Genomic DNA, 26,684 nt, shown 5'->3' with positions numbered 1-26,684 from the left:
AAAAGGTTTTTGGATCTTCCCCTCTCTTTTATTTTCCTATACACCCTATGCTTCTATTGTGACAGATAACCCTAAAACTATGAGGACAGGGCTATTTTTGATTTTTGTTTGTTTTAAATGGGAGAATTCCTGAAGTTGTTATATAAATGAAAAGATTTATGATAATCATTTAATAAAATTGTGACAATGACCAGGATACATCCCCATTCCCTTCATGGGTCACTATGATATATGGAGAGAGAGAGAGACAGACAGAGAGAGAGAGAGAGAGACAGAGAGAGAGAGAGAGAGAGAGAGAGAGAGAGAGAGAGAGAGAGAGAGAGAGAGAGAGAACGAGAACTGAACCAAACGAGTCTTAGGAGATTTTATAGCTGATGTGATATCTTAGTCTTTCTTGCCTTGAATGTCAGGTAATGACTTATTCCAAACCCAGCTTGCAGATTGAAACTTGCAAAAATATTTTTATGAGCCATATGTTATAACTTCTCTCATCTTTGAATTATTTACCTTTTCGTAGACAAGGTGGCCCTCAAAATTAGGACTGAAGGTGAGGCTTCTGATATTCAAGGCCTTGCTTCTCTTTTAATATCTGTACATAATTTAGACTCTGTGCTTTGAAGATGCAAGTTATCTAAATATTACACATCAGTGAGGTTTGTTGCTACGAAGGTCTGGGGTGGTGGGCAATGAATGGAAGTGATATTCTAAAGAATTACTTGAGGGCAACAGAGGGAAAAAGAATTAAACAAACAAAAATCCAAGAATAACTATGGAAGAGCCATGAGGAAAAAATCTTGGAATGCAGAACCTTGAGAGGGATAATGCTAGGGTTTGGGGAGAAAATACATTAAATTAAAGTTTTCTACTTTAATTGTTTTAAAGTATTACATTTCCATACGACTGTGAATACTAAGTAAAAAATATTGATTTCTAACCCCACATGCAGACTATCAAACCAAATGATATTGCCACAGTCAGGAAACTTGCAAAGCCTCCGCATCTTATTATGAGAATCATGGACTGCGTCCTGTTACTATTTCAAAAAAAAATTGACCCCGTTACTATGGATCCAGAAAAACCTTGCTGCAAGCCATCATGGGGAGAGTCATTAAAAGTAAGTGAAATCTACCTTTGAAGACTTATAAGGTGCATTGGGTGTCCTCATCCTAGGACACTCAATATAGACCAGACAAGCTGGCAGACAAAAATCAATCATTGTGTATTTAATAGTTTATCTTAATCGGCATCTCCCAAAATGTAAGTAGGGAAATATTTTAAAACTGAATGCTTTCTTTTTATAAAATCTGTTCAGAACCAGTGGCTAGTATCGGCACAGTCTTGATGACAACCCAACCTAGTCTCCAAAAGGGAGCCTGTGTGGTTGGTGGTATTTAGATGCACTCACTTGATAGGAAACTTAGGTAGCTTTTATTTTTACTCTTTCACCATGGAAATGGGAAAATAGTCTACAGTTTACAGATTTAGGTTGACTACTGCCATCGTCTTGATTTGTATGTTCAGAGCAAATCAGTTGTTATTTCTTTGAAAAAGTTCAATTTAGAAGTACACACTAACTTAGAGAGAATTTATTTTCTTCCAGAACTTACAGGTTGTAATAACTGTTTTTCAGTTGATGAGTGCAACAGGATTCCTGTGGAGCCTTCAGCAGTTCCCCAAGGACACCATAAATGAAGAGACTGTTGAATTACTACAGCCATATTTTAATATGGATGATTACACTTTTGAAAGTGCCAAAAAAGTCTGTGGAAATGTGGCTGGTCTGCTGTCTTGGACACTTGCGATGGCAACATTTTATGGTATCAATAGAGAAGTGTTGCCTCTGAAGGTAAATGTTTCCCTCCTTCTCCCAGTAAATCAGTGTTTAATAAAACCAGTCATCAGTATTACTGCTATTAAAAGACAAAGCATAATTTCGACTAATAATGGTAGACGTCCCCGTTACCAAACTTTTCTTTTTTCTGCATGTCCTCTTGCAGTTTCTGATTCTTTTTACATGTTACATGTTTCTTGGCATCTCAGACAAGAAATGGAAACCAACTTGTTAACTTAAACAGGGAATGAGTTTATCAGGAATAATAATCCAGTTTCATAAAAGAAAACTTGCCATTTCTTTAGTTTGGAGATGAGGTTTAGAAACTGAATTTGATTGCTATATTCCAAACAAAATTTATAAAAATTAGGATCAACACCTAGAATGTTTTAAATTTCAAAGATAGAAAAAGAAACTTATATGCATCTAAGAAACAAACAATCTAACAAAATTTAAAAAGATGCTTACAGAAGAAGAGAAATCAGGATGTCACAGAAGTCCCACAATCCTAAACACTAGAAAATAATGAAAAAACATACAGAATATTGAGGAGGAAATTGCTGGGGTCCAAGAATTCAGTGATGCTGCCCTTTTTTTTATAAGGGAACAAAAAGACATTCTCAATGATGGAACTTAAGTATTGAAGGATAAACACACACACACACACACACACCCTATATTGGGCCAGACTGTCCTTCATGTCTGAGGGGACAGATAGACATTCTCAGGAGTGCAAAAGAATCATAAAACATACTACCCAGACAAACACTGCTCTCACTGCCCACCCCCAGCCCCGTAAAGCTAAAAGAGTTGAAAGTAGTTGCTCTGTGGCATGGAAAATAGTGAGTAGGTGGGCATGGGGTTACTGGTTTTTATAATAAGCCTTACAAAAGTGATTGCCTTTTTAAACTCTGTGCTTTGAAACAAATACAAAATAAATAAAAAACAAGAAAGGTTTAACAAAGGGAAATGATAAGAAAATGTAGCAAATACACTCAAACAAAAAGATACCAACAGAGAAATGTTACTACAAATGTAGAATTCAAGAAGAAAAGCACTTGTAAAAGCTATTATTTTTTATTGATAAAAATTTTGATTCATGGTGAAACAATTGTAATGTGTTATGTAATACACAAGATATTATCAAGTTACATAAAGCAAAATCTATTAACATTTTAGGTGTGGATGAATAAAAATACTATTGTAATTTGAGATTGTGGCACATAATATCAATCTACCACAGATCTGCTAGACATAGCGGCGGCTTTACAGGTGTGCAACCTGTGCACACAGGGTCCTATGTTAGGAGGGCCCATGCTTGGCTTAATGCTCTGCTGTCACCCTCATGAAGTTCTTAATAATTTTTTAACAAGGGATCCCACATTTCTATTTTGCACTGGGCCCTGCAAATGATATAGCCAGCCTTGAGTATGCATAAGTTAATAATTATTTAGAGATTTTTATACTATATTATTTTTAAGGTTGAATCACTACATTGAACTTGCTTCAGTATAAACAAAGAATATGAAATTATTCCTAGTGTCCAAGAAACACTTTACAAGAATTGATTGTATTCAATGTTAAAAAGAAGACCTTGATTCAGTTCCCATAAACAAAAATTGCTGAGGCCTCATTCTCTGACAATAAGCAACAAAATGAGAAAGTTTACATTAAAAAATTAGTCAATTTTATTCAGAAAATGATGACAAAAAACTAGTTACCAAAGCTTTTGTGATGTGGCCAAAATGGTACATTCTTAGCACTTAAATGATTCAAAGAAACTAAACATTCCAGTACGTATTTACTTATAAGAACACATACATGCAAAATTTGAGGAAAGCAGAACAGAGCTAACAAAGATAACATTAAAAATCAGAGAAGAGAAAAGTAGCAGAATTAATAAGTAAATCTAAGAACTGGTGCTCTGCTAAAACAAAATACATGAGCTATGTTCTTGGAAGATCTAATCAAGAAGAAATTGTAGAAGAACAAATGAGAATAGGAAGATTAATCCATATAATCACAGATGTGTAGATTTAAGTAATTAAAAAGCAAATTTTACACAGTTATGTAGATACATTAGAAAATCTAAATTAAATAAAAATTTCCTGGGAAAAAGGGCTAAATTCAAATAAATGAAATATCGAGAAAGAGAGTGAGAAAGTTATCAAGAATCTTCTACCCCAGAAGGCTCTGGGGCTATCTAACTTTGCTGATTAATTACTTTAAATTTACAAGAAACAATTAACATGTTGTAGGACTGAGACAAAAGATGAAAAACTACTGTTGCAGTAATTTTACTTCAAAGAATCTTTGCTAAGGAAACCATCCAAAATGTTTACATACCCAAAAGTATTTATCACAGCATTATTTATAATCATTAAAACTGGGAAAAGGAAATGTCTAAAAGTATGGAAAAGGTTAAATAAATGATGAGACATCCAAATTGTGGGTTATGTTGTAGCTACATAACTAATGTTTGTGAGAAGGTGTTTAAGGATGTGGGAAAATGATTAGACTATATTAGGTGGAAAAAAGAAATCAAAATGCCAGTTATTACTTCTTAACACAATACTCACAGACTACCTCTGGTAAAATTATAGGTAATTTTTATTATTCCTATATATCAGTGCATTTTCCATGTTTTCTATGTTGAACATTAATAATTAAAAGAATAAAAGAACTATCTCTAAGACCCTCTACCTCCCTAGCTGAGAACACTGAAATGGGCGACTTCATGCACCTAGAGCAAAAATTATATAATTTATGTTATTATTTACCAATTAAAATCACAAATGTTTTGCACTAATACAGCTCTTCACTAATCTCCTCTTCTTCCTTTTAAGGCAAACCTGGCCAAGCAAGAGGGCCGTTTAGCAGTTGCTAATGCTGAACTGGGGAAGGCACAGGCACTGCTTGATGAGAAGCAAGCCGAGCTGGATAAAGTACAAGCAAAATTTGATGCAGCAATGAATGAGAAAATGGTGAGATTAAATACACAAAATTGCTGAAATGATATACTGAAATTTTACACAAGTTTGTGCTGTATTTAGAAATTAGGCAGATATTTATGATGAAAATAAGATTTACCTGAATGCCCTTACTCATTGGCTATGTCTACTTATTTCAAATTTTTGACACTTCAAATTCATTTTTGTGTTTTTAATAATCATTTTCTATATTAGGAGGCTGTGATGTCATACCTAGAGTACTGACTCTGGAGTTAGAAAACTGGGTTTGGTATCCAGCCCAGGCACTTTTTAATTATGCAACTGAAGATGTTATCTGTCAAATGGGGATCCTAATATGACCTCACGGGATAGGTTGTAAGCATTGGTGGTCCGGTAATTTTCAGTAGTGGGCTTGTGGGGAGTGTAGGCCAAGGAGAGAAGAAAGCTCTGATTCACAGGGTTTGTTGATTTTGTGGTCTAGGTATTCCCGTCACTGCCAATTTTAAGCTATCAATATGACGATACTGAATGCAGATTTGGAAAAACATGTGCAGCAGCAAAACATTATAGACTGTTTCCACCATGCAAACACAGTGGACGTAAATAACCCCACATATTTTTAATTGAATTTTTTTTTTGATGTTAAGTTGTGTGAGTTCTTTATAAATTTTGGATATTAACCCCTTATTGGATGTATCATTGGTGAATATCTTCTCCCATTCAGTAGGTTGTCTTTTTATTTTGTCGATAGTTTCTTTTTCTATGCAAAAACTTTTTAGTTTGATGTAGTCCCATTTGTTTATTTTTTCTTTTGTTTTCCTTGCCTGGGGAGATCTATCAGAAAAAAATATATATATATAACTAAGAGCAATGTCAGAGAGTTCACTGCCTGTTTTCTTCTAGGAGTTTTATGGTTTTGGGTCTTATAATCAAGTCTTTGATCCATTTTGATTTTATTCTTGTATACATTTTGAGTTTATTCTTGTATATGGTATAAGAAGGTGGTCCAGTTTTATTTTTTTGCATCTATCTGTTCAGTTTTCTCAGCATCATTTATTAGACTGTATATATACCTCATTGTATATTCTTGCCTCTTTTGTCGTAGGTTAAATGACCATATAGGTGTGGGTTTATTTCTGGGCTCTCTATTCTGTTCCACTGATCTATGTGTCTATTTTTATGCCAGTACCATGCTGTTTGGGTTACTATAGCCTTGTAGTATAGTTTGATATCAGGTAGAGTGATACCTCCAATTTTGTTCTTTTTCTCAAGATCGCTATAGTTATTCAAGGTCTTCTGTGGTTCCACATAAATTTTAGGATTATTTGCTCCAGTTCTGTGAAAAATGCCATTGGTATTTGATAGGGATGGCATTGAATTCTATAGATTAGATCACCAAAAAAAAAAAACAATCCAATTAAAAAATGAAAAGAAGACCTGAATAGATATTTCTCCAAAGAGGATATACAGATGGCCAACAAACATGTGAAAAGATGCTCAATGTCACTAATCATCGGAGAAATGCAAATTAAAATCACAATGAGATATCACCTCACACCTGTCAGAATTGCCATCATCAACAAATCAACAAACAACATGTGTTGGCGAGGATGTGGAGTAAAGGGAACCCTCGTGCACTGTTGGCAGGATTACAGTTGGTGCAGCCACTATGAAAAACAGTTTGGAGGTTCCTCAGAAAATCAGAAATAGAACTACCTCGGGGGTCTGATCAAGATGGCACAGAACGTAGATGCTGTGCTCGCTTCCTCTCATGACTACACCAAAATTACAATGAAACTACAGAACAACCATCACTGTGAGTCCCTGAGGTCTGGTTGAACAGAAGTCCTACATGGGAACATACAGAAGAGGTCACTTTAAAACTGGTAGAGGGGATAGAGACACGAAATGGGCTGGTCCCACAACTGCACGTGGCAGTCGAGAATCAGGAGGGCTATCTTGACTGCAGAACCCTACCCCCAGAGGAGTGAGGGGTCCCGGCTCAACACTGGGCTCCTCAGCCCAGGGTTCCAGTGCCGGGAAGAGAAGTCTCCACTGCTACTGGCTGTGAAAAAAACAGTGGAGATTGTGGCTGGGTGAGACAGAGGGCTGTAGGAGTTGTAGACATTCCTCTTAAAGGGCCTGTACATGGACTTACTTGGTTATAGACTCACTTGCTGTGAGCTCCAGCACTGGGGCAGCTGCTTGAAGAGTGCCAGGGATACACGGGGAGGAACTGGGTTGTCTGGCTTCACGGTGAGGGCTGGAGAGGCAGCTTTCTCCTGAACAGAAGTGCTGGGAGAGTCCATGGTTCCTGTGTTGAGCCCTAACCCCTCTCAGTGGGTGGACCCTGGCTAACACAGGTTGCTCTGCTCAGGTGATTCCCTGAGACCCTGCCTCTCCCAACTTGGGCCTACCCAAGCCGCTTCCAGTGATTTATTCTATACAAATGCGTGTCTTGGTTCATGCTGTGGACTTTCCTAAAATCTCTCAAAGGCTCGCAAAACTCAAAGAAGCAATATTTGGCCTCAGCGTGCCCCGTACCTCTTGCTGAGCAGCTTAAAGCCTAGCACTAGTGGCAGCCAGCCTTGGTTTCTGGCTTGGACTCTCGAGGCACGTATAAGGCCAGCATGGGCGGCAGCCATCTGTGGATTGCTTGGTGACTCTTACCAGGTGGCCCTGGATGTGCACAGGCTGCAGCTGAACTGTGCCTAAAGCTGGGCCCCTCCCAGGAGGTCCTTGGGCCAGCATACCCAGTGGCTTGCTTCGACCAGCACCAGAGCCAGAGAACCATTCAGGGAAGCATCAGAGAAAAACATGCTAAAAGAGCAGACTGGGCAGACACCAGAGCCCTGCTAACGTGAATCCTACTCCATAGGGTTGGCCCCTCACCGGTTAATCCTCAAAACCAATCAGCTTGAGGGTCAATCCCTCCCACTGAAGTGAAAATAGCAACCAAGGATAAACCACAACAAGAGGGCACACACAACACACATAAGGGACACACCTGGAGCATCTGGCTGAGGTGACCAGGAAAGACTGCTCCACTGGGCCCACAGGACACCTACTACATAAAACCACTCTACTAAGACCAGGAGACGTAGGAACTCTACCTAATACATAGAAACAAATACAGGGAGTTAGCCAAAATGGGAAAACAAAGAAACATGTCTCACATGAAAGACAGAGGGAAGCTCCAGAAAAAGAACTAAACAAAATGGAGACAAATAATTTAGCAGATGGTTATAAAGAGACTCAATGAACTTAGAGGAAGAGTGGATGAACTCAGTGAGAACGTTAACAAAGAGATAGGAAACATAAAAATGGAGATGGAAAACATAAAAGGGACTTAGTCAGAAATGAAGAATACAATATCTGAGATGAAGAGTACATTAGAGGGAATCAATAGATTGGATGAAATGGAGGGTTGAATCAGCAATTTAGAGGATGGGGTAGCAGAGGACACTCAATCAGAACAATAATAAGAAAAAAGAATCCAAAAAATGAAGTAGTTTGAAGAGCCTCTAGGACAACATTAAGTGTAACAATTTCGCATCATAGGTTACCAGAAGGAAAATAGAGAAAGGAATTGAAAAACTATTTCAAGAAATAATAATGGAAAAATTCCCTAGCCTGGTGAAGTAAATAGACGTACAATCCCAGGAAGCTCAGAGAGTCGAAAACGAGATGAACCCAAAGAGGCCCACACCAAGACATATGATAATTAAAATGCCAAAGGTTAAAGACAAAGAGAGAATCTTAAAAATAGCAAGAGAAAAGCAATTAGTTACCTACAAGGGAACTCCCATAAGTCTGTCAGCCAATTTTTCAACAGAAACTTTGCCGGCCAGAAGGGATTGGCATGAAATATTCAAAGTGATGAAAAGCAAGGACCTACAACCAAGATTACTCTACTCAGCGAAGATATCATTTAGAATCAAAGGGCAGATAAAAAGCTTCCCAGTTAAGTAGAAACTAAAGGAGCTCATCACCACCAAACCAGTATTATACAAAATGCTGGAGGGACTTCTTTAAGAAGAAGAAAAATGTATGAAAAATATGAATAATAAAATGACAATAGCTGCCTATCTATCAACAAGTACTTCAAATGAAAAATAATTAAATGCTTCAATAAAATATAGGGTTGCTGAATGGATAAGAAGATAAGATCCTTACATATGGTGCCTACAAGAGACTCACTTTAGATCAAAAGACACACCCAGCCTGAAAGAAAGAGATGGAAAAAGATATTTCATGAAAATGGAAATGAAAACAAACAAACAAACAAAACAAACCTAGAATAGCAATACTTATACCAGACAAAATAAACTTTAAAACAAAGGCTATAACAAGAGACAAAGATCCAGTAGTCCCACTTCTGGGTATTTATCTGAGGAAACACCAAATACTACTTTGAAGAGACATGTGCATCCATATGTTCATTGCAGCATTATTTAAAATAGCCAAGATATGGAAGTAACCTGGGTGTCCATCAATGAATCGATGGATAAAGAAGAAGTGGTATATATATACAATGGAATATTAGTCGGCCATAAAAACAAACAAACAAACAAACAAACATAAATAAATAAATAAATAAATGAGCTATCTTACGACCAGTAGTTTCACTTCTGGGTATTTATCTGAAGAAATCCAAAACACTAATTTGAAAAGATATATGCACCCCTATATTCACTGCAGTGCTATTTGCAATAGTCACGATAAGGAAGCAACCTAAATGCTCATCAATAGAGGATTGGATAAAGTTGTGGTACATATATACAATGGAATATTACTCAGCCATGAAAAGGAATGAAATCTTACCATTTGCAACATGGATGGACCTAGAGGATATCATGCTAAGTGAAATAAGTCAGACAGAAAAAGATAAATACCATAGATCTCTTTTATATGTGGAATCTAAAGAACAAAATAAGTAAACAAACAAAACAGAAACAGAAACAGACTCGTGGATGTTGAGAATAAACTGGTGTTTACCAGATAGGAGATGGTTTGGTGAGGCTAAGTGTAAAAGGTGAAGGGATTGAGAAGTACAAATTGGCAGTTTCAAAATAGTCATGGGGATGTGAAGTATAGCATAGGGAATATTGTCAATAATATTGAAATAACCGTATAGTGTCAAATGGGTACTAGATTTATCAGGGGATCACTTTATAAATTATATAAATGTCTAACTACTTTGCTGTATACCTGAAACTAATATAAAGTAATATTGAATGTCAAAAACAAATAATCTAACATGGATGATACTAAAATAGTAAATAATTATGAAGTGACGAGTTTGGTTATTTGATACCTTTTCTTTTAATATGACTTGTTTAACTGTAAATTTATATAATTTAATTTTTAATAATTTTCTTGAAAAATTAACAGTTGTCTCTTGTAAGCTCATACAAGCTGGCCGCAGCACATTACTGTTGTGTAGAAGTTTTCTGGGGGAAAAATACTTTGTAAACTGCAAAGAATTCAGAATTATTATTAAATACAAGACTTAATATGGCATATTTTATTGATTCGATTCTGTTTTGAAAATATTTACTAGAAATACTATTAATTTATATAATTTGAATTCTCTCTTACAAAATTTCTTTTCTCGAAAATAATTATATTCTCAATGAATTATCACAATTTAATATGTGAAGTTTCGCTCACACTATACTTTTAGATTATATTTATTTTACACATTAGGAAATTCCTCCATGCATTTTACATGTGAATATAATGGATGTTTTATTAAGCCAGATTTTAAATAGTTCTTTGAGACATTCTTCCTTTATGAACATAGGATCTGCTTAATGATGCTGATATGTGCCGGAAGAAGATGCAGGCAGCTTCCGCTCTCATCGATGGACTCAGTGGAGAAAAAATTCGATGGACTCAGCAAAGTAAAGAGTTCAGAGCTCAGATCAATAGGTATAAATTTTGGTCTTTTTTATAATCGTTCTCTTTCTTAATCACTGCCCCAAATGCCAGCTCTTTGTGACATTAGAGAAAAAAATCCATCTCCTTGTGAAGTGCTTCTCTCCTTCATTTCCATATATCTGCCTCTAAATCTCATCAGCTAAGAAAGTGCTTACATCTTAAGTTACGCACTCTCAGTAAAACAGAGAGGGAAGAAAGTTTTGTGAGACATTTTTAATCTCAATTTTGGTTCAGCGATGTGGGTTTTCAGAGCGAGAGTGCTCCTGATACGGTTTGGATTTGCCAGAGCAATCTAGATGCTTGCTCCAGCTGTCTACTCTTCACTATTGGTGTCTTTGGAAAACTTAAAGAGAGGGGAATGAGAAAGGAAAAATAGTTTAACCAAGACTGACTCTGAACAGGACCAGGCATGGGAGGGCAACAGCATGCTTTCTTCCTCTGTGTGTCAAGGCCCTGGACCTGCAGGCTTCAGGGAGGAGCCTTCTCTCTTGCTCCCTGACCTTCCCCAAGAGTGGCCACTCCTAACCCCTATGGGGCTTGAGGACTCCTTTTTGCATGGTCTCTCTAAGGCTTGCTGCCAAGAGTTAAGCAGGGAGCAAAGAAGGATTTCACCCCATAACAAAACAAAACGGCACTGTGGCCTTTCAAACTCCTTAATGGGAGAGTTTAAATTGTGTTAGGTGACTCACTGTTTTTTCTTAACAGACTTGTAGGTGATATTCTGCTGTGCACCGGATTCCTTTCCTACCTTGGTCCTTTCAATCAGATATTTAGGAATTTTTTGCTTAAAGATCAATGGGAGATAGAGTTGAGAGCACGGAAGATTCCTTTCACTGAAAACCTGAATCTTATTTCAATGTTGGTGGATCCTCCAACAGTAAGTGTTACAGTCCTCATAATGTCATTTGAATTTCAGTCTTATTTTATTTCTTACCAAGAAACGAAGGCACACTTAATTTGTTTCTTTTTTCATTTAACTGAAAAGATGGTTTTGAAAATGCGTAAGAGCTCAAAAAATGAATTTTCTTTGTTGTATAAATATAAAAGTTCCTTTGCATCTTAAGAAATCTTGCTTTCAAATTCATGCCAGTTGCACTCTTATGAACAAAAAGATGAGTTATAGACATGCTGATACTGAGCTCTTCTTATAAATCCCAATTATTTACACCAGTCCTATTAAGTCACACTCTCTTTCAAACATTTTAGGCAAATGTAGACATTAACTAGGCTATGAATACTGGTATTAGCCTTTTTTTGATCATTAGCCATCTTTTTTTAAGTGTCCAACAGCAGTACACAACAGCATGTTCTGGGTGTCCCTGAGTAATAGTGTGTCCTACTACACTAACCTTCCTTGTTGGGAATTTGATGTCTCTGTCAATTTCTCAGTTTATCTTGCAACTCTCTTGTGGTATTAAATGCTTTCCAGGCAATTTGTATGCATGAGCTGCTTTTCTGATTTGTGAATATGCTCTCCTTGCTGTTTCCTTAGAGAGGCCATGCTATTAATTTCATGTTATCTCTTTAAAAGTTTAAAAAATTAATCTTTTCCAATTTCAACAATGTTGAACTGATCCTGACAGGGACTAGAAAATGTATGGGAGATACAATGGGCCACTGGCAAGGCAAAGTGGGCCAGGATATTCTTTATTAGTTACAGCCTCTAGAGATGCTAGGATAATTTAATGAAAGCGCAGGCTGGTTGGTTCATTGGATCTTGCGTGATTTTATTGACCACGTGGAAGCAGGCTGGCAATTTGGAAAGGAAATTTAAAAATAATGTCATTGATGAGCTCCTGCCAATGTAATATCTCATCTCCCCTAATTTTTCTGCCTCCAGCTATACAATCCCTTGTACCCCATGTCAGCGAAACTAAAGGACAGGCAGGGGAAGTTTCTGAGGCTTATACTGGGACTTATCTTCTCTGACATCTCGTTATGTATATTCGTTATCTCTGCTAACTCCACCCAGTCTGGATCCCGCTTGCTTACCCAGTGTCACCGTAAAAGCCCCTATGTTCTCTGAATGTTCAAAATCCATGCTTCAGAATCCCCAAATCAGATTTAATTTGCAATCAATTTAACCATATTTTCTTATAAGTATGAAAATGCAACATAGAGGATTATACCTAGTCTTTGTTATTATGATTTAGTAGATGATAAATTTGTTTTTATAATTTAATATTATTTGGTTCACATTTACAAGTTTGTTTGTTTTTTCCCCTTAGGTAATGTGTTGTATAGTTTCAGTGGAAAAACATGTTTAAATTTTAAATTCTTTTATATTATGGTACTTTTGATTACCAGAGAAAGCATTCTTGTTCTTTGAATGGCCATATTTATTTCCTGTTATTCAGATTGGTGAGTGGGGGCTACAGGGATTACCAGGAGACGACCTCTCAATTCAGAATGGTATTATTGTGACAAAGGCCACCAGATACCCACTCCTTATAGATCCACAAACTCAAGGCAAAACTTGGATTAAGTCAAAGGAAAAAGAAAATGACTTGCAGGTATGTACCATGTGGCGTGTGGGAATCTCGAAATCATAAAGTTTTCCCCAAATTTCAATTGAATCTGCTAGTCATAAAGTTGTCATCTCTACAGCTGTTTGCTAATTTACATTCTTGAGTTTTATAACAGGGATTTGGGGCAAAGACTTTGATATTTTGTGCTCTCTCTCGATCTCACTCTCCTCCTCTCTGTCCATTTCCCTGGCTCTGTTGCTTTTGCCAATGTTGGATATGGCGTTTATTCTGGGCCTTGGGTCTTGTCTTATAGAAAAGCAGCAAAAGAACTTGTAAATTAGGCCGCTCGTGCCAACCTAGTTCAGGCACTTGGTACAACATAGCATACTAGAGTCCAATATTGAACCTGGAGTTTAATAAAGTATTTAAGGTATTTAAGGGTGAAATTTAAGGTAAGGGTGGACAAAGGGCAGGATGCCAACATTCCCTGCTCCTCTAAGGATCTTGTTACCATTGATATTTCATTTCAACTACCAATATGGACCAGTCATTGTTTCCTGGACACTGTTCTCAGTTCTAAGCCTCCTGGATCCATATTTTTGCGTGTACTGTTTCTACACACGAGAATGTCTTTCTCCACCTTACTGCTCACTTCACTTACGTCCCGGATAAAATTCTTAAATATTTTTTAAAGTCCACATCTAATGTTACCTTCATCAAGACTTTTTGTGTCCCCAGCTTAAGACAGACTGTCCTGAATCCTCACAATGTATTGCTTATATTTCTGTAGTGGATTTAAAGTCTCTTTAATTATTGTTCTTTGCACATTCATCTTTTATCTCTACCATACCATAAACTTCTTGCTGACTGGGTTCATGATTTTACAGCACCTTTATATTTTCCACACAGTTCTTTATTATAAAGAGTGGAAACTCCAATATTTACTGAATTTTTTTTTCTTGTCTCAATTTTTATTATAATACATCCATTCCGCAGTGATTTTCACCATCAATATATATATATTTTACTGACATTAGAGCTGACTTGCAAGACACATGGAAGGCTGGTGAATGTCATTTCAAGGCACCATTTTGTAATACAACTTCTTTCCTTCACTTCTTGAATTTATTTCCTTTGCTAGTCTCTGGCTGTTGAGTTTAGGTGGTTAAGTTCAGTCACAGTGAAACCAAGGTCAAAAGTTGATTCTCTGGGTGTACCTATTACCTTTTGCTCTCTTTGATAGCTACACTTGAGTCTTTTAGGCATATCCTATTTATCAAGAGAGGAAAAGTAGGAAAGACCATGAATCAGGGAAAAGCTATTTCACTAGAAATAACTATTAGTTATTTCTTCACTTAGAAATAACTCAAAACACTGGTCCAGTTGTAACAGTTATTTAGCACACATGCGGCCACTCTCCTGTTAGGAATCACTAATCAATTATGGCTTTCCTTCTCTCCAATATTTATTGAATTTAAAGGAATTAATCAAAATGTGTCATCATTACAAGAAAAAAAAAATCAGAAGAATCAGTGGTCATCTTGATAAATGCAGCAAAAGCTTTTGGTTAAATTCAATATCTTTTCAGAATAGAATTTCCAGTAAACTAAGAATAGAGCATCAGAGAAAGAATAATTACATAGGGCCTACAAAAAAAAAAATACCACATTTAATGGTGAATTATTGAAAGATTTCCTTCTGAGATCAGTGCTTAGCCAACAAGTGGGCACTGCCTAGTGCTTAGGAGCACCCCGAAGTTACTCCCACCTCACTAATACTCCAGAACACAATGCATTAGTCTAAGTTTACTAGAAAACCCAGAGCAATCATAGTAAGGATCAGAATGTAAATGGAGGGGAAGAATTAAGAGAAATGGAGGTAATGGGAATGTAGCCTCTGAGGAGCTGCATTCACAGAGGAGTGCACTGCGGCTCCTTCTTTGGGCCTCGCTTGGCTAGTAAGTTCCCTGCTCATCTTGTTCTTATTTTTTCTGATCATAACTTTATCTCTCCATTTTGACATTAAACTCATTGATAGTCTTCAGTAATGTCCTTCCTTATGCAACTGAGACCCAGGAACCCTCTTGAAGAGGTAACAAATATGCTGGAGACACTTTCATATTTTAAAAACTATTAACTGCTGGAATGTAAGCAGATTAAACTATATTTCCTTACTCAGAAGGCTCTATTTTTCTGAATATGTGGACTAGCACATGAACAAACACATAAATGAAAACAAAATGAGACAAAATTCTTATTTCTCAACTTGAGAAGGAAAACAAAAGGAAGCACTTTATAAATGAAAAAACAAAACACGTTTTATATGTCCAGGGCCACATTCCACCTTGACAACTTTTCCAAGGCTACTTTCAATGTCATTTCCAGGACCTAGTTCTGACTTGTGGAAAGAGAAGGTATAGCCTAGGTTTCCCTATAAAGAATTCACTGATCACCTTGTAAAGATCCCAGCATTTGACTATCTGGACAGATGACCCAGGTTCTGGTAGTGGCTGCCACATAGTGTTTTACACAAGAAGAATCAAGTGAACTTAACTTAAAATTGTGACTTCAAGATATGATTTCAAATTTATAAAAGATACTGAACATGGTAAAAGATAATCTTAAACTGACAATTTGAAAATTATTGTTTCTTGGTGTATTAGAGTACTCCGAAGAAACAGAAATAATAGGATATCTATATATAGATATAAATATATAGAAAGAGATTTGTTGTGAGAGATTGCTTCATGGTATTATGGAGGCTGAGAAATCCCACGATCTGCTGTCTGCATGCTGGAGGTCCAGGAGAGCCGGTGGTGTAGTTCTAGTCTAAACCTCAAAGGCCTGAGCACCACGGGGGCCAATGGTCTAGGTCCTAGTTGGAGTCTGAAGGCCCAAGAATCATGGGCTAATGTCTGAGGGCAGAAAATGGACGTCCCAACTCAAGCAGAGAGCATATTTGTCCTTCCTCCACCTTTTTGTTCTCAATGAATTGGAGGATGCCTACCCAAATTGGTGAGGGTGATCTTCTTTACTCAGTCTACCAATTCAAATGCTAATCTCTTCTGGGAAAATCCTTAGAGATACACCCAGAAATAATGTTTGTCAGATATCTGGGCATCCCTTAGTCCAGTGAAGTTGACATGTAAAATTAACCATCACACTAGCAAAGGAAATCACAAAAATAGAATTTACTCTTTGAGAGAGAGAGCAGGACAATTACATTTAATCTTATTAGAACCTTGTTTCATCGTGTTTAATGAGTAGTTAAAGCTCTTTGTTTAGATTCATTTACCTTCTCAACTCATAGTAAGGCCTTTCACATCACAGCATTTGTATAAAAAAAGCTATCCGTCTAGCAGCGGTCCCCAGCCTTTTTGGCACCAGGGACTGGTGTTTCTATGAGAATGTAATGCCTGATGATCTGAGGTGGAGCTGAGGTGGTGATGCTAGCGCTGAGGAGTGACTATAAATACAGATGAAGCTTTGCTTGCTCACCTGCTGCTCACCTCTTGCTGTTCCTAACAGGCTATGGACCAGTAACAGTCTCTGGCCCCGGAGGTTGGAGACTCTTGATCTAGGGGAAAAAATTCTTTCATGTGCAGGATTTTTTTGCTTTTATTATTTCCTTTATAACCAAAACAGGACAAAGGTGGACTTATTTAATGTTTCAATTCCACATCTTTTTTTGATAGCAAGTGAGAGATAATATTTTTTAATTCCACTCTCCTAATCACTTGCTGTCTCAGTGGATCTTCCTTGCCTCTTAAAATCAGCATTCATAGAAGCATGAAGGCAGTCATTAAATTCAGAGGACTGAACCTTTGAAAGTCCTCACACTTAAGCAGGGAGAAGGATCACAGAAGAGTTCAAAGCTAATTGGCTCATGCAAAGCTTGATCAGCCCAGGGTGTCTATTTTGACTAATAACAAACATTGATCTACAGATGGAGTCTGCCAGGCATTCAGAATTATAATTAAAATTTTAAATTATATTTTATAAGAATATTCTTTATATTTTACAAGAATATAAAAAGTGAATGTATAGTTTTTTAGGTTGATTTTATGGAGAGTATCATATTCTTTTGTTGTGCCACTGTTAAAAATAGAATACATAGGTGGACCCTTGGTTTAACACAATATATCATTTCTGACATTCTTATGCTTATTTTTTTTAATCACTTATTTATCAAAGGAGTCCTGAGATGATAAGTGAATATCACACATATGCAAATTACTTTGTTTTCTCTGAGTGACTGTAGCTACATAAGTTTAAAAAGATTAGTCCTTGATTACTGCTCTTGCATCTGTAATGCCCTGCTAAGGAATACAGCTTGATTCTCCTCTTGTTCAGAGAAAGCCTGTTACACATCCAGTCATGACTTTAACGAAGTCGTGACTCGCCAAGTTTTGAAAATTAATTTTTGTTATTTTTATTTTTATAAATAAGGCTTCCTATATAGTCCTCAGAATTCTTAGTCACCTCTTGGTTTCCACTTAGGAAGAGGCACATTCTTTGTAACATTTATATAGTAATGAACTCTTTATTTTTAGGTGACATCTCTGAACCATAAATATTTCCGCACACACTTGGAGGACAGCCTTTCCTTGGGCCGACCCCTTCTCATTGAGGACATTCGTGAAGAGCTGGATCCAGCCCTGGATAATGTATTAGAAAAAAATTTCATTAAATCAGGCACTGCTTTCAAGGTGAGCTTTGTAAAAGAAAAATGAAAAGAACAATGGTGACATCTACTTATCTTTTTGAGCATAGCAGTAAAGACAGTTTCTTTCAGGTGGTAGTATTTGGTACACTGGAAAAGGGACGATTTCCAAACTCATATTCAGTGTTTCTTTAAAAAAATATAAAGAATCCAGGGGGAGGGCGGTATCTTGGTAAGAGTGGCCATTTGGCTGGCCTAGGGGAAAGAAAGACACTGTCTGGTCATAATAATGAGACGTTAGTGTTATATACAAAATCTATATATTTTAGCAATTCTGAGAAAATTGGTTTCGTAAACCATATATACATCTATACAATAAAACCTGTATTTTCTCACTAGAGAAAATGGCATTTTAATAAAGTCTATGGACATTGATTTGTTCATTTCTCTCTTTATTAACTTTCAATCTAAACTCATGGACTTTGCTGGAAGCTATGAAATCACTGGTTATAATTGTTTTCAGTATTTTTTTTTGTGTTTTGTTTTTCTTTAATTGGTGTTATTCTCTACCTTTAGGCTTCTTTGGTTTTATTTTTAGATGAATGACAGTATTTCCTATTGGGTTTTTTTCTTTGGACAACTTGATTTTATAAATATCAGTGAATAAGTAAAGAATGCAAATTTTCTCATTAAACAAAGATAAATTTACTTAGAAAAAAACTTCTTCATAATGTGAATTCTTTTATATGCTGTAGTTAATATGCCAAAGGAGGTTATATAATTGCCATTCCTGAAGGTCTTTTAAAAGACCCTGGATTTTTCTCTGCAACATGAAGGCATGGTGCCTGAGAATGTGATGGTTTCTTAGCAATGTGGTTTTCAATCACATTGTACGATTAAGATTAATTAAAAATTTAAGCCATTTAAAAATGTTATAATTTCCACCTGATTTTTAGATGACAAAACCTATTTTGCAATATACTGCAGACCGTAGTGTTTAAAATACATGTTATCTTTCTGAAAAAATACATTTTTTTGTTTGAAAATTTCATTAACCCTTTCTGTTGTCAAATATACTTCAGAGATGACTATAAAATGCAAAGAGAAATAATACTTCATATAAAAATGATAAATTTTCATAATGAGAAACAATTTTCTCAAGTGGAAAAAAACAGTCAAATCTTTGACTGAATTTTCCTTTATTCAACATGTGTTTTGAATGAAATAAAATTTTCATTTAATTTGCTTGATGTCATAGCTAAAAATATCTTCAAGCAGGACCACGAATCTTAATTATTCTAAAGGAATGGAATAGGCTTTATTATTTAAGATCAGTGATTAAAATTTTACAACTTTCCTTTGGGATTCATTCAAGTTTCACAGCATTGACCTTTGGTAAATTCTTTCCTGAATTGAACCTATATTTCTTGTCCTGTCCTTTAAGCTTTTTTAAACTTTATATTTGAATTGGTGTAGGTGAAAATTGGTGATAAGGAATGTGATATCATGGACACGTTTAAACTTTATATTACTACAAAGTTACCAAACCCTGCCTTTACCCCTGAGATCAATGCTAAAACGTCAGTCATTGATTTTACTGTTACGATGAAAGGACTCGAGAACCAGTTACTAAGGAGAGTAATTCTAACAGAGAAACAGGTAATAAATCTCTCAAGGTAAAGAAGTTTAGACTTATAATAAACTATAATAAATGTTTAAAATGTATTGTTAAGTATATAGAAAAGAAAAAATTAAGCAAATCATGTTTACCTTTGTTAACATAAATACTTGTTTTACAGTCTCAAGTCCTATCAAGAAATCACGTAACTAACTCACCTCTCCTCCAACTTCAAACATGCACACACGCGGACACACACACACACACTCACACACACACACACACGCACCACTCTTTCTTCTTCCTACTTCTGTCTTTAAACCTTCGGGTATATTGACTTTAATCTTTATAGTCCTATGAATGCTTGGATAGTTTGGGGTACACCTGAAAAAATGAATAAAATAATAATATTGTAGAAAGAGAAATTGCTCTGAATAAATATTATTATCACTGTAGTAGTTTGCACTACTACAATCTAATAATCTAATGATATAGGAAGCCATATTTTTAATTAAATAAAATTTGTACCAAAGCAGGGAAATTATTTTATAAGATTAAACTAATGTTTAGGGTAAAGCTCAGAAAATATTAAATATTACACATAAAATATACTTGCATAAAATATAACTATATGTATTTGCACATATAAAATAATTTGCATAAAATCTGAGAAAGTTTATATTTGCTTAAATATAATTAATTTTAGTAGTAAGGTTTCAAGAAAAAGGTAAGATTAGAAGTAATAAGATCGGAGAAGCATAAAATGGGAGGGCGGGAAAAAGAATGGCTGGAAAAGACTGGACAAGGAAAGGAAGAGATGTGAGATATAAATAGATGGCCACAAACACAGAGGAAAGTCATTCGAAAAGGGAGAGAGAAATCATAGACCGAAGAAGTAGAGAGGCTCAGTAAAACAAAAAGTAAAGTCCTACCTGGTTAATAGAGATGGTTAACTTGGGGCAGGCCCCGGAAAGGTGGCCAGTCTGGTGTTGTGAAAGGGGCACAGTCCCAGCTTCCACTCTCATTAGCTGTTTGATCTTCATTAACAACAAACAATCCAGAAAGGGAAAACGTTCCACTTCCACAGCCAGGCAGAGAGAACATGGGCCCCTCAATTCATTGCTTCCATCACCTCTTAGGGCCACATGGTGCCAACTGTTGAAAATTAGTCCTTTCTTCATGGTCTGTCTGGTGCTGTTGGTCTGTTCTGGCATGATTTCTCACTGGTCCAGATGCCCCACGCAGGCTGCACTAACTTCTGTAAGGCGGGCCACTCCACTGTCTAAGGTAGACTATACTCCATTTCCCCAGAGCACCCCACACTCATTCTTCTAGGCCTTAGCTTCTTCTTCAAGAGATGTACTAATATGCTCACACCAACCTTGCTAGAAAAAACATAATGCGCACTTAATCTGCAGGAAGACATCCTGACCATCATGTTTAACCCTCCTAATAATCTTGCTTTTACACCCCCATTTTACAAATGAACAAATGAAGACTGGAGAGAATAGGGTCTTAACCTGTAAGACCACACTTTTTACCCTGCCAAGCATTCTAAATAAACATGATACAGGTCATGCTGTAAAACTCACAAGTGTCCACTGTATCATGATACTTGTTTCTCCATATCGTATTGAAAAGTAAGATAACGTGATCTCATTTCGTCCACGTATTCCTATAATGCCACCCAGGGGTGACTATTTTAATGAAAACGATTCATTAGCTATTCTCCCTGCAAACACAGCCGTGATCTTCATCACCATCCCATAAAATACTGCAAACCTGATAATACAATGGCAGTACACGCTTGTCATGAAGTTGGAGAACAAGGAGATGAGGCCTGTCTCTGCAAGTAACTAGCTGTGCATATTATGTTGGGATGTTATTTGGAGTTAATAGTTCTGGGTCCTCAGTTTCCCCAAATGTAAAATGAAGTTGTTGGAACTAAGTTCAGTGCACTTAAATTTAACAAATATTTATTGGGTCGAGTGCTTCCTCTGCAAAGCCTCAAGAATACAAGCATAAATAGGAGTTCTTGTCCTCTAGATGCACAGAATCTAATTGGAGAGACATAAACTACACACAAATTGTGATTCAAATCATGGTAGATATACAGATAAATGCTGTGCCGTGGCTTTTGGTTGACAAATTGGTTTAGGAAGACTTTCTGAAAGTGGTAGAATTTCTGAAGCAGTTTATCAAGAAACTTTCTCAACTAAATAGTTTAAAAACACCTGTTAACATAATTCTAAGTACAATGTGTATTTTGTATAAGATCAGAAAAAATTGTTGTAAAGAATGCTATTGAGACCATTTCAATTTACTCTATATTCAGAAAGAGTATTATATCCATGTTAAATTTTCTGAGTTCGAAAATTGTACTATGGTTGTATAAGAGAATGTCTTGGTTCTTAGGAGATTTGCTAGCTTTTAGGGAAAAAGTATCATGACATCTGCAAATGGTTCAGCAATAATAATAATAATAATAATAAGTATTACATACACAGTGATAAAGCAAAATGGTGAATCTAGGTGATGGGTATATAAGAGTTCATCGTATCAGATCTTTCGGAAAGTTTGAAAATTTTCAAAATATAATTTTAAAAATACATCATTTATGTAGAAAAAAATACCTTTCACACATCCAATTTAGCCCCACTGGTAGAAGGAGCTGCAAAACAATGGAAAATGGATTTGTATTGGGAACTGGCTATGCCGAACCAGATACCTGGAGTACCTGTAGGCAGGTCCCAAGCCAGGAGCTCACATTTGGCTTGGGTAGCCTCTTGGTTTCTTGATATTGATTAATGCCTCTTTGTTTCTATGACTTCTGACTGCAAATAAAATTAGCATTTCTCACAGAGGCAGTGTGGGAACGGGGCCTAGAGAATGGTTCACTCTGTTCAAAATAAACTGAGAACTGGCAACAGAGCTGGGAGTAATTGGGCAAAAGTATTTTAGCAGGGTTATCTCATGCATTTCAGTGTAAGTGCTATGGAAACTTAATGCTAGTAGGCATAATTTTAAAAAACTGTCCAGAGAAACGAAAATATACAAAGGTAGATTCAACTGATAGTAGTTTCTCCTGTCATGCAAAAGGTATTTTGGTTTAAACTTTTAAAAACTGATAATAAACATTAGTAAATTTGATTCGGCATAATAACTGGTAATTAAAGTTCTGATGTTATTTTTTTGTTTCTTAATCACAGGAGTTAGAGTCTGAGAGGGTTAAACTTTTGGAGGATGTGACTTTTAATAAGCGGAAGATGAAAGAACTCGAAGATAACCTCCTCTACAAATTAAGTGCTACAAAAGGTATTGTGTTATTAAAAAGTAATCAAATAATGTATTCTGAATAAGGATTTCTTATTCTCTCTTTCCAATGCCCTCGTGATTACAGATGTTAGGAAGTAGTTGAGTTATCAATGCAAAAAACGAGCTAGACAATTTCCATCTAGACGTTAAAGAGGGACAGCAGAGAATCTGATTTTTGAATTAGCAAACAGTCTGGCATTTGAGTTTTCTTGATATAATCGCTCTCTCCTGAGGAAATAAGGACTCACAGTAGAGGCAAGTAACTCATAATAGGCTAATTTGCTTGCCCAAAGGAAACTAATGTGCTCAATCTATTTTTTTTTTTTTAGATTGACTCTTTCATTTGGCATTGAAATGCAATACTCCACAGTGGGTTATGACATGTGGAATCTGTTTCAGAGGCACTTGAGCACCCAAGGTCCAGCTTCCTCTTGATTTGACTTGCCCTCCTACTTAGGAGTCAGGGATAGGTGCTCCTCTAGGCACCTATCATACCAGATCCTGATTTGGGGATGTACTCTCTCTGAATGTGTAAAAATATTTTATCCAGAATAAATAAAATAAAAGACACTTTATTGTTCTGTAGTTGACAAATTACAGCAACCTAAATTCCACCATTTATTAGGAGTCTAATACCGAATACTTTCCAACAGCACTTTAAACCTTGGATAAAAAAATCTTAACCTCTTCAAAGTACATTACACATTACTCTCACAAGAGTCTCTAGCACTACTTTTAAGGTGACCTCAATTGCACTGCTTGTGCTGGTGGAGTTATCTGTCTCTTAGTCCAGAGACTTTCCGCACCATTCGGATACCTCTAGGCGTTCTAAATATTAGCAAAGAATACTGAGGGCTTCTCCTTGATCCAATCAAGAGTGTGTTGGATCAAAGTGTCTTTCCTGTGAGGTTAATCACAATTTGGACTTCCATAATAGACCCATCAGAGTGACTTAGCACCTTCCCTTAGCATTCACCTGCCACCCAGAATTCTAGGGTAGGCCAGAACACTGTTATGTGCTCAGCATGTTCAAAGTGTCTTTCCATATCTTAAAATTGAAGTTATTGTCATAAATGTGTTATCTCCATTAAAAACAATAATGAAGGGTAAAACTGAAAATTAAATTAGGATTTTTCTTCCTGGTGGGACACTTCCACCACACCCAGTTTACTCTTGTTAGAGACATAGAGGCACCGGGGTTCTCAGTGGCAAAGACTGTTCTGCCAAAGCAGGAGTAGAGAGTGTACCACGTAGCTGCAAGCTGGTGTGTGACATTTGGATCAGCTCACATTGTTGAGACAAGCCGGATGGACAAGCTCATGACACTCTGAGGGGAACCATCAGGATGCTAGTGGAGGTGAAAGCTATGTCATAGAAGGAACAGCTGAAACCACTGAGAGTGGACGGAGACATGATTTTGTCTTCAGACATTTGAAGACCAGTCGTGTGGGCTGCCTTGAGAAAACCTTTTTGCAGATTTCCAGGCAGAGTCGGGGTAACCATTTAGTGGGGATGTTTAGAAGAATTCAGGCATCAGATAGTAGTTGGACTAGAAAGAAGCCTTTTGGTGTCTTAAGATTCAGCCCTTCTACCCTGCGGGCTTTGAAGAAGTGAAGTTGAAAATTAATGGGATGATTTCAGAAGCGAAGCACTTCGCTTCTCAGCTTCCCCATCTTGTGTTCTACGTACAGTCTTTCTGTTTGGTTTTTAGGTTCCTTGGTAGATGATGAATCTCTCATCGGTGTCCTTCGAACCACCAAGCTGACAGCAGCTGAAGTAAGTGAAAAGCTGCATGTGGCTGCAGAAACAGAGATCAAGATCAACACAGCTCAGGAGGAGTTCCGGCCTGCGGCCACGCGCGGAAGCATCCTCTACTTCCTCATCACAGAGATGAGCATGGTCAACATCATGTACCAGACCTCACTGGCCCAGTTCTTGAAGTTATTCGACCAGTCCATGGCCAGGTGGGGCCATGCTACCTGCCCCCCAAGCAGTAACTTAAAAATTTTGTTTGTTTTTCTACTCTCTTAGAAAAGGCTTTTTACCTGAAAATCTTTCATTTTTAAAATGTATCGCAGATCTGAGAAGTCTCCACTACCTCAAAAGAGAATTACGAATATTATTGAGTACTTGACATATGAAGTTTTTACCTACTCCGTCAGAGGCCTGTATGAAAACCACAAATTCCTCTTTGTACTCCTCATGACCTTAAAGATCGATCTTCAGAGAGGAACGGTGAAGCACAGAGAGTTTCAGGCTCTCATTAAAGGTGAATGGTTCGGAATATGGTTGTGATACGTAAAGGATATTGCTTTTGATATGCTCTTTGAGGTACTGTAGACCCATTTTTATAATATAGTAGAGTAATTATGTTCTCATGAAAGTGAAGTTCTTTATACCTCTTTTTTTCTGATTACCAGTCATTTTGCTCTGGTTACTCAAGATAACTATGTCAGGTCTGTATTGACTCTATGATTTTTAGTTATAGAATGAGATGAAGTTTGATCATTGTTGCCCATGATCGGGACCCTGATCCCAAAGGGAGGAAAAGCGATGCTGGTAATGAGCTTTCTATTGCAAGAGAGCAATTCCTTAAGCAAGGGAGTATAATGACTTAAGACTTTAAAACAGGCACACTTGTATTTCATATTTGAAGTCAGTTCTATTCATTGCTTATCTCCATGTTAAAAATATAATTAAGAAGACAAAAGTATTTTCATTCAATTCAGTTAAACAAGTATTTATTGAGCACATACTATGTAAACCCACCATGCTAGTGTTTGGGATACAGAATAAAGCAGACATTGCTTTAAAAGAAATAACAGTCTCATAATAGGGATAAAGATAATTTTAAAAACCACAGCAAAACAAGGCAGAATAACCTAAATGTTATGAGAGCTAAAAACAAAGCATTACATGTAAAAGGAGGGAGAGATTATGTGTGGTTGATGGAATCAATGAAATCTTGGAAAATATACATTTGCAGGTTAAGCCATTAATTCTTCAGGTTATTTGACACATGGGGAAAATGTTCCAATATTTTTTAAAAATGTTTTTTGCTCTTTGTACATAGTTTAATAAATCATTTTCTGCCTGCCTTTTCCCCCCAAAGAAGAAAGTGGCATTTGAAATGGACCCTGAAAAATAGGTAGAAATGGAGGAAATATTCCTTGCTGAGACAGAACAGCATGAGAAAAGCAATGAGGAGAGTATGTAAATGTGAGCCTTGATTCCTAGAGGAAGGATTTTCTCCATCTGGTAAGAAACAGGAGTTGTAAAAAAGAAAAGACACAAGGAGACAAGGAGTTGTATGAGGTGGTGATGTGGTCCTTTCGGAAGCTTTTACTGTCCTTTAGGAAGATTACTCTGGCAGACATATGTAGGATCAGAGAAAAGAGGATCAAGGGTGTGTATTACAATCTTCCCAACCATGGATAACGCCTTCGCGCCTAAAGTATAGAAAGACAATAGGACTGGATGTAAGAGCGAAGAGAGGTCCGGAATGAGTCTCCAGTTTCTGGACTGTGCAAAGATTTTCAGTCTGGTTGGTTGCAAGAGGAGCTAGTTTGAGGAGTGTTAGAGGAAAGGAATAATGAATGTGATCTGGGAACCTAGTCAAGATAGGTTAGGTTTTGTGGCCATAAAAACAATCCCAAAATTTTAATGGCTTAACACAACAAAGATATACTTCTCATTCACCTCCTCTCCAACATGCTTATCATGGTTACCCAGAAATCCAAATTGCTTCCATAATTACTGTGGCAGAGGGATGGGATATGGCAAATTGTGTGCTGGCTCTTAAAAGTTACCCCATAAATGACACAGGTCACTTAGGCTTATATTTCATTAGCCAAAGCAAGGCATGTGGTCACATCTAACTTCAAAGAGAGCAGAGA

At 36.7% G+C, this 26,684-nt stretch overlaps 1 protein-coding gene across 1 annotated transcript in view; it reads left to right on the top strand.

Annotated features, from left to right (window-relative positions):
* The window catches only part of DNAH8 (dynein axonemal heavy chain 8), a 307,121-nt gene that overhangs the window by 206,571 nt on the left and 73,866 nt on the right, over positions 1 to 26,684 (top strand). The window contains exons 68-78 of the mRNA XM_006926591.3: positions 947 to 1,114; positions 1,631 to 1,846; positions 4,678 to 4,815; positions 10,589 to 10,716; positions 11,431 to 11,602; positions 13,083 to 13,238; positions 17,746 to 17,901; positions 19,332 to 19,514; positions 22,683 to 22,788; positions 24,500 to 24,752; positions 24,867 to 25,057. Of these exons, the coding sequence (XP_006926653.1) occupies positions 947 to 1,114; positions 1,631 to 1,846; positions 4,678 to 4,815; positions 10,589 to 10,716; positions 11,431 to 11,602; positions 13,083 to 13,238; positions 17,746 to 17,901; positions 19,332 to 19,514; positions 22,683 to 22,788; positions 24,500 to 24,752; positions 24,867 to 25,057 (1,867 nt within the window). The remainder of the gene's footprint in view (positions 1 to 946; positions 1,115 to 1,630; positions 1,847 to 4,677; positions 4,816 to 10,588; positions 10,717 to 11,430; positions 11,603 to 13,082; positions 13,239 to 17,745; positions 17,902 to 19,331; positions 19,515 to 22,682; positions 22,789 to 24,499; positions 24,753 to 24,866; positions 25,058 to 26,684) is intronic.

This window comes from Pteropus alecto, unplaced genomic scaffold (assembly GCF_000325575.1).
Source record: "Pteropus alecto unplaced genomic scaffold, ASM32557v1 scaffold7, whole genome shotgun sequence".
Classification (NCBI taxonomy): Eukaryota; Metazoa; Chordata; class Mammalia; order Chiroptera; family Pteropodidae; genus Pteropus; species Pteropus alecto.
This window is presented reverse-complemented; position numbering and strand designations above follow the sequence as displayed.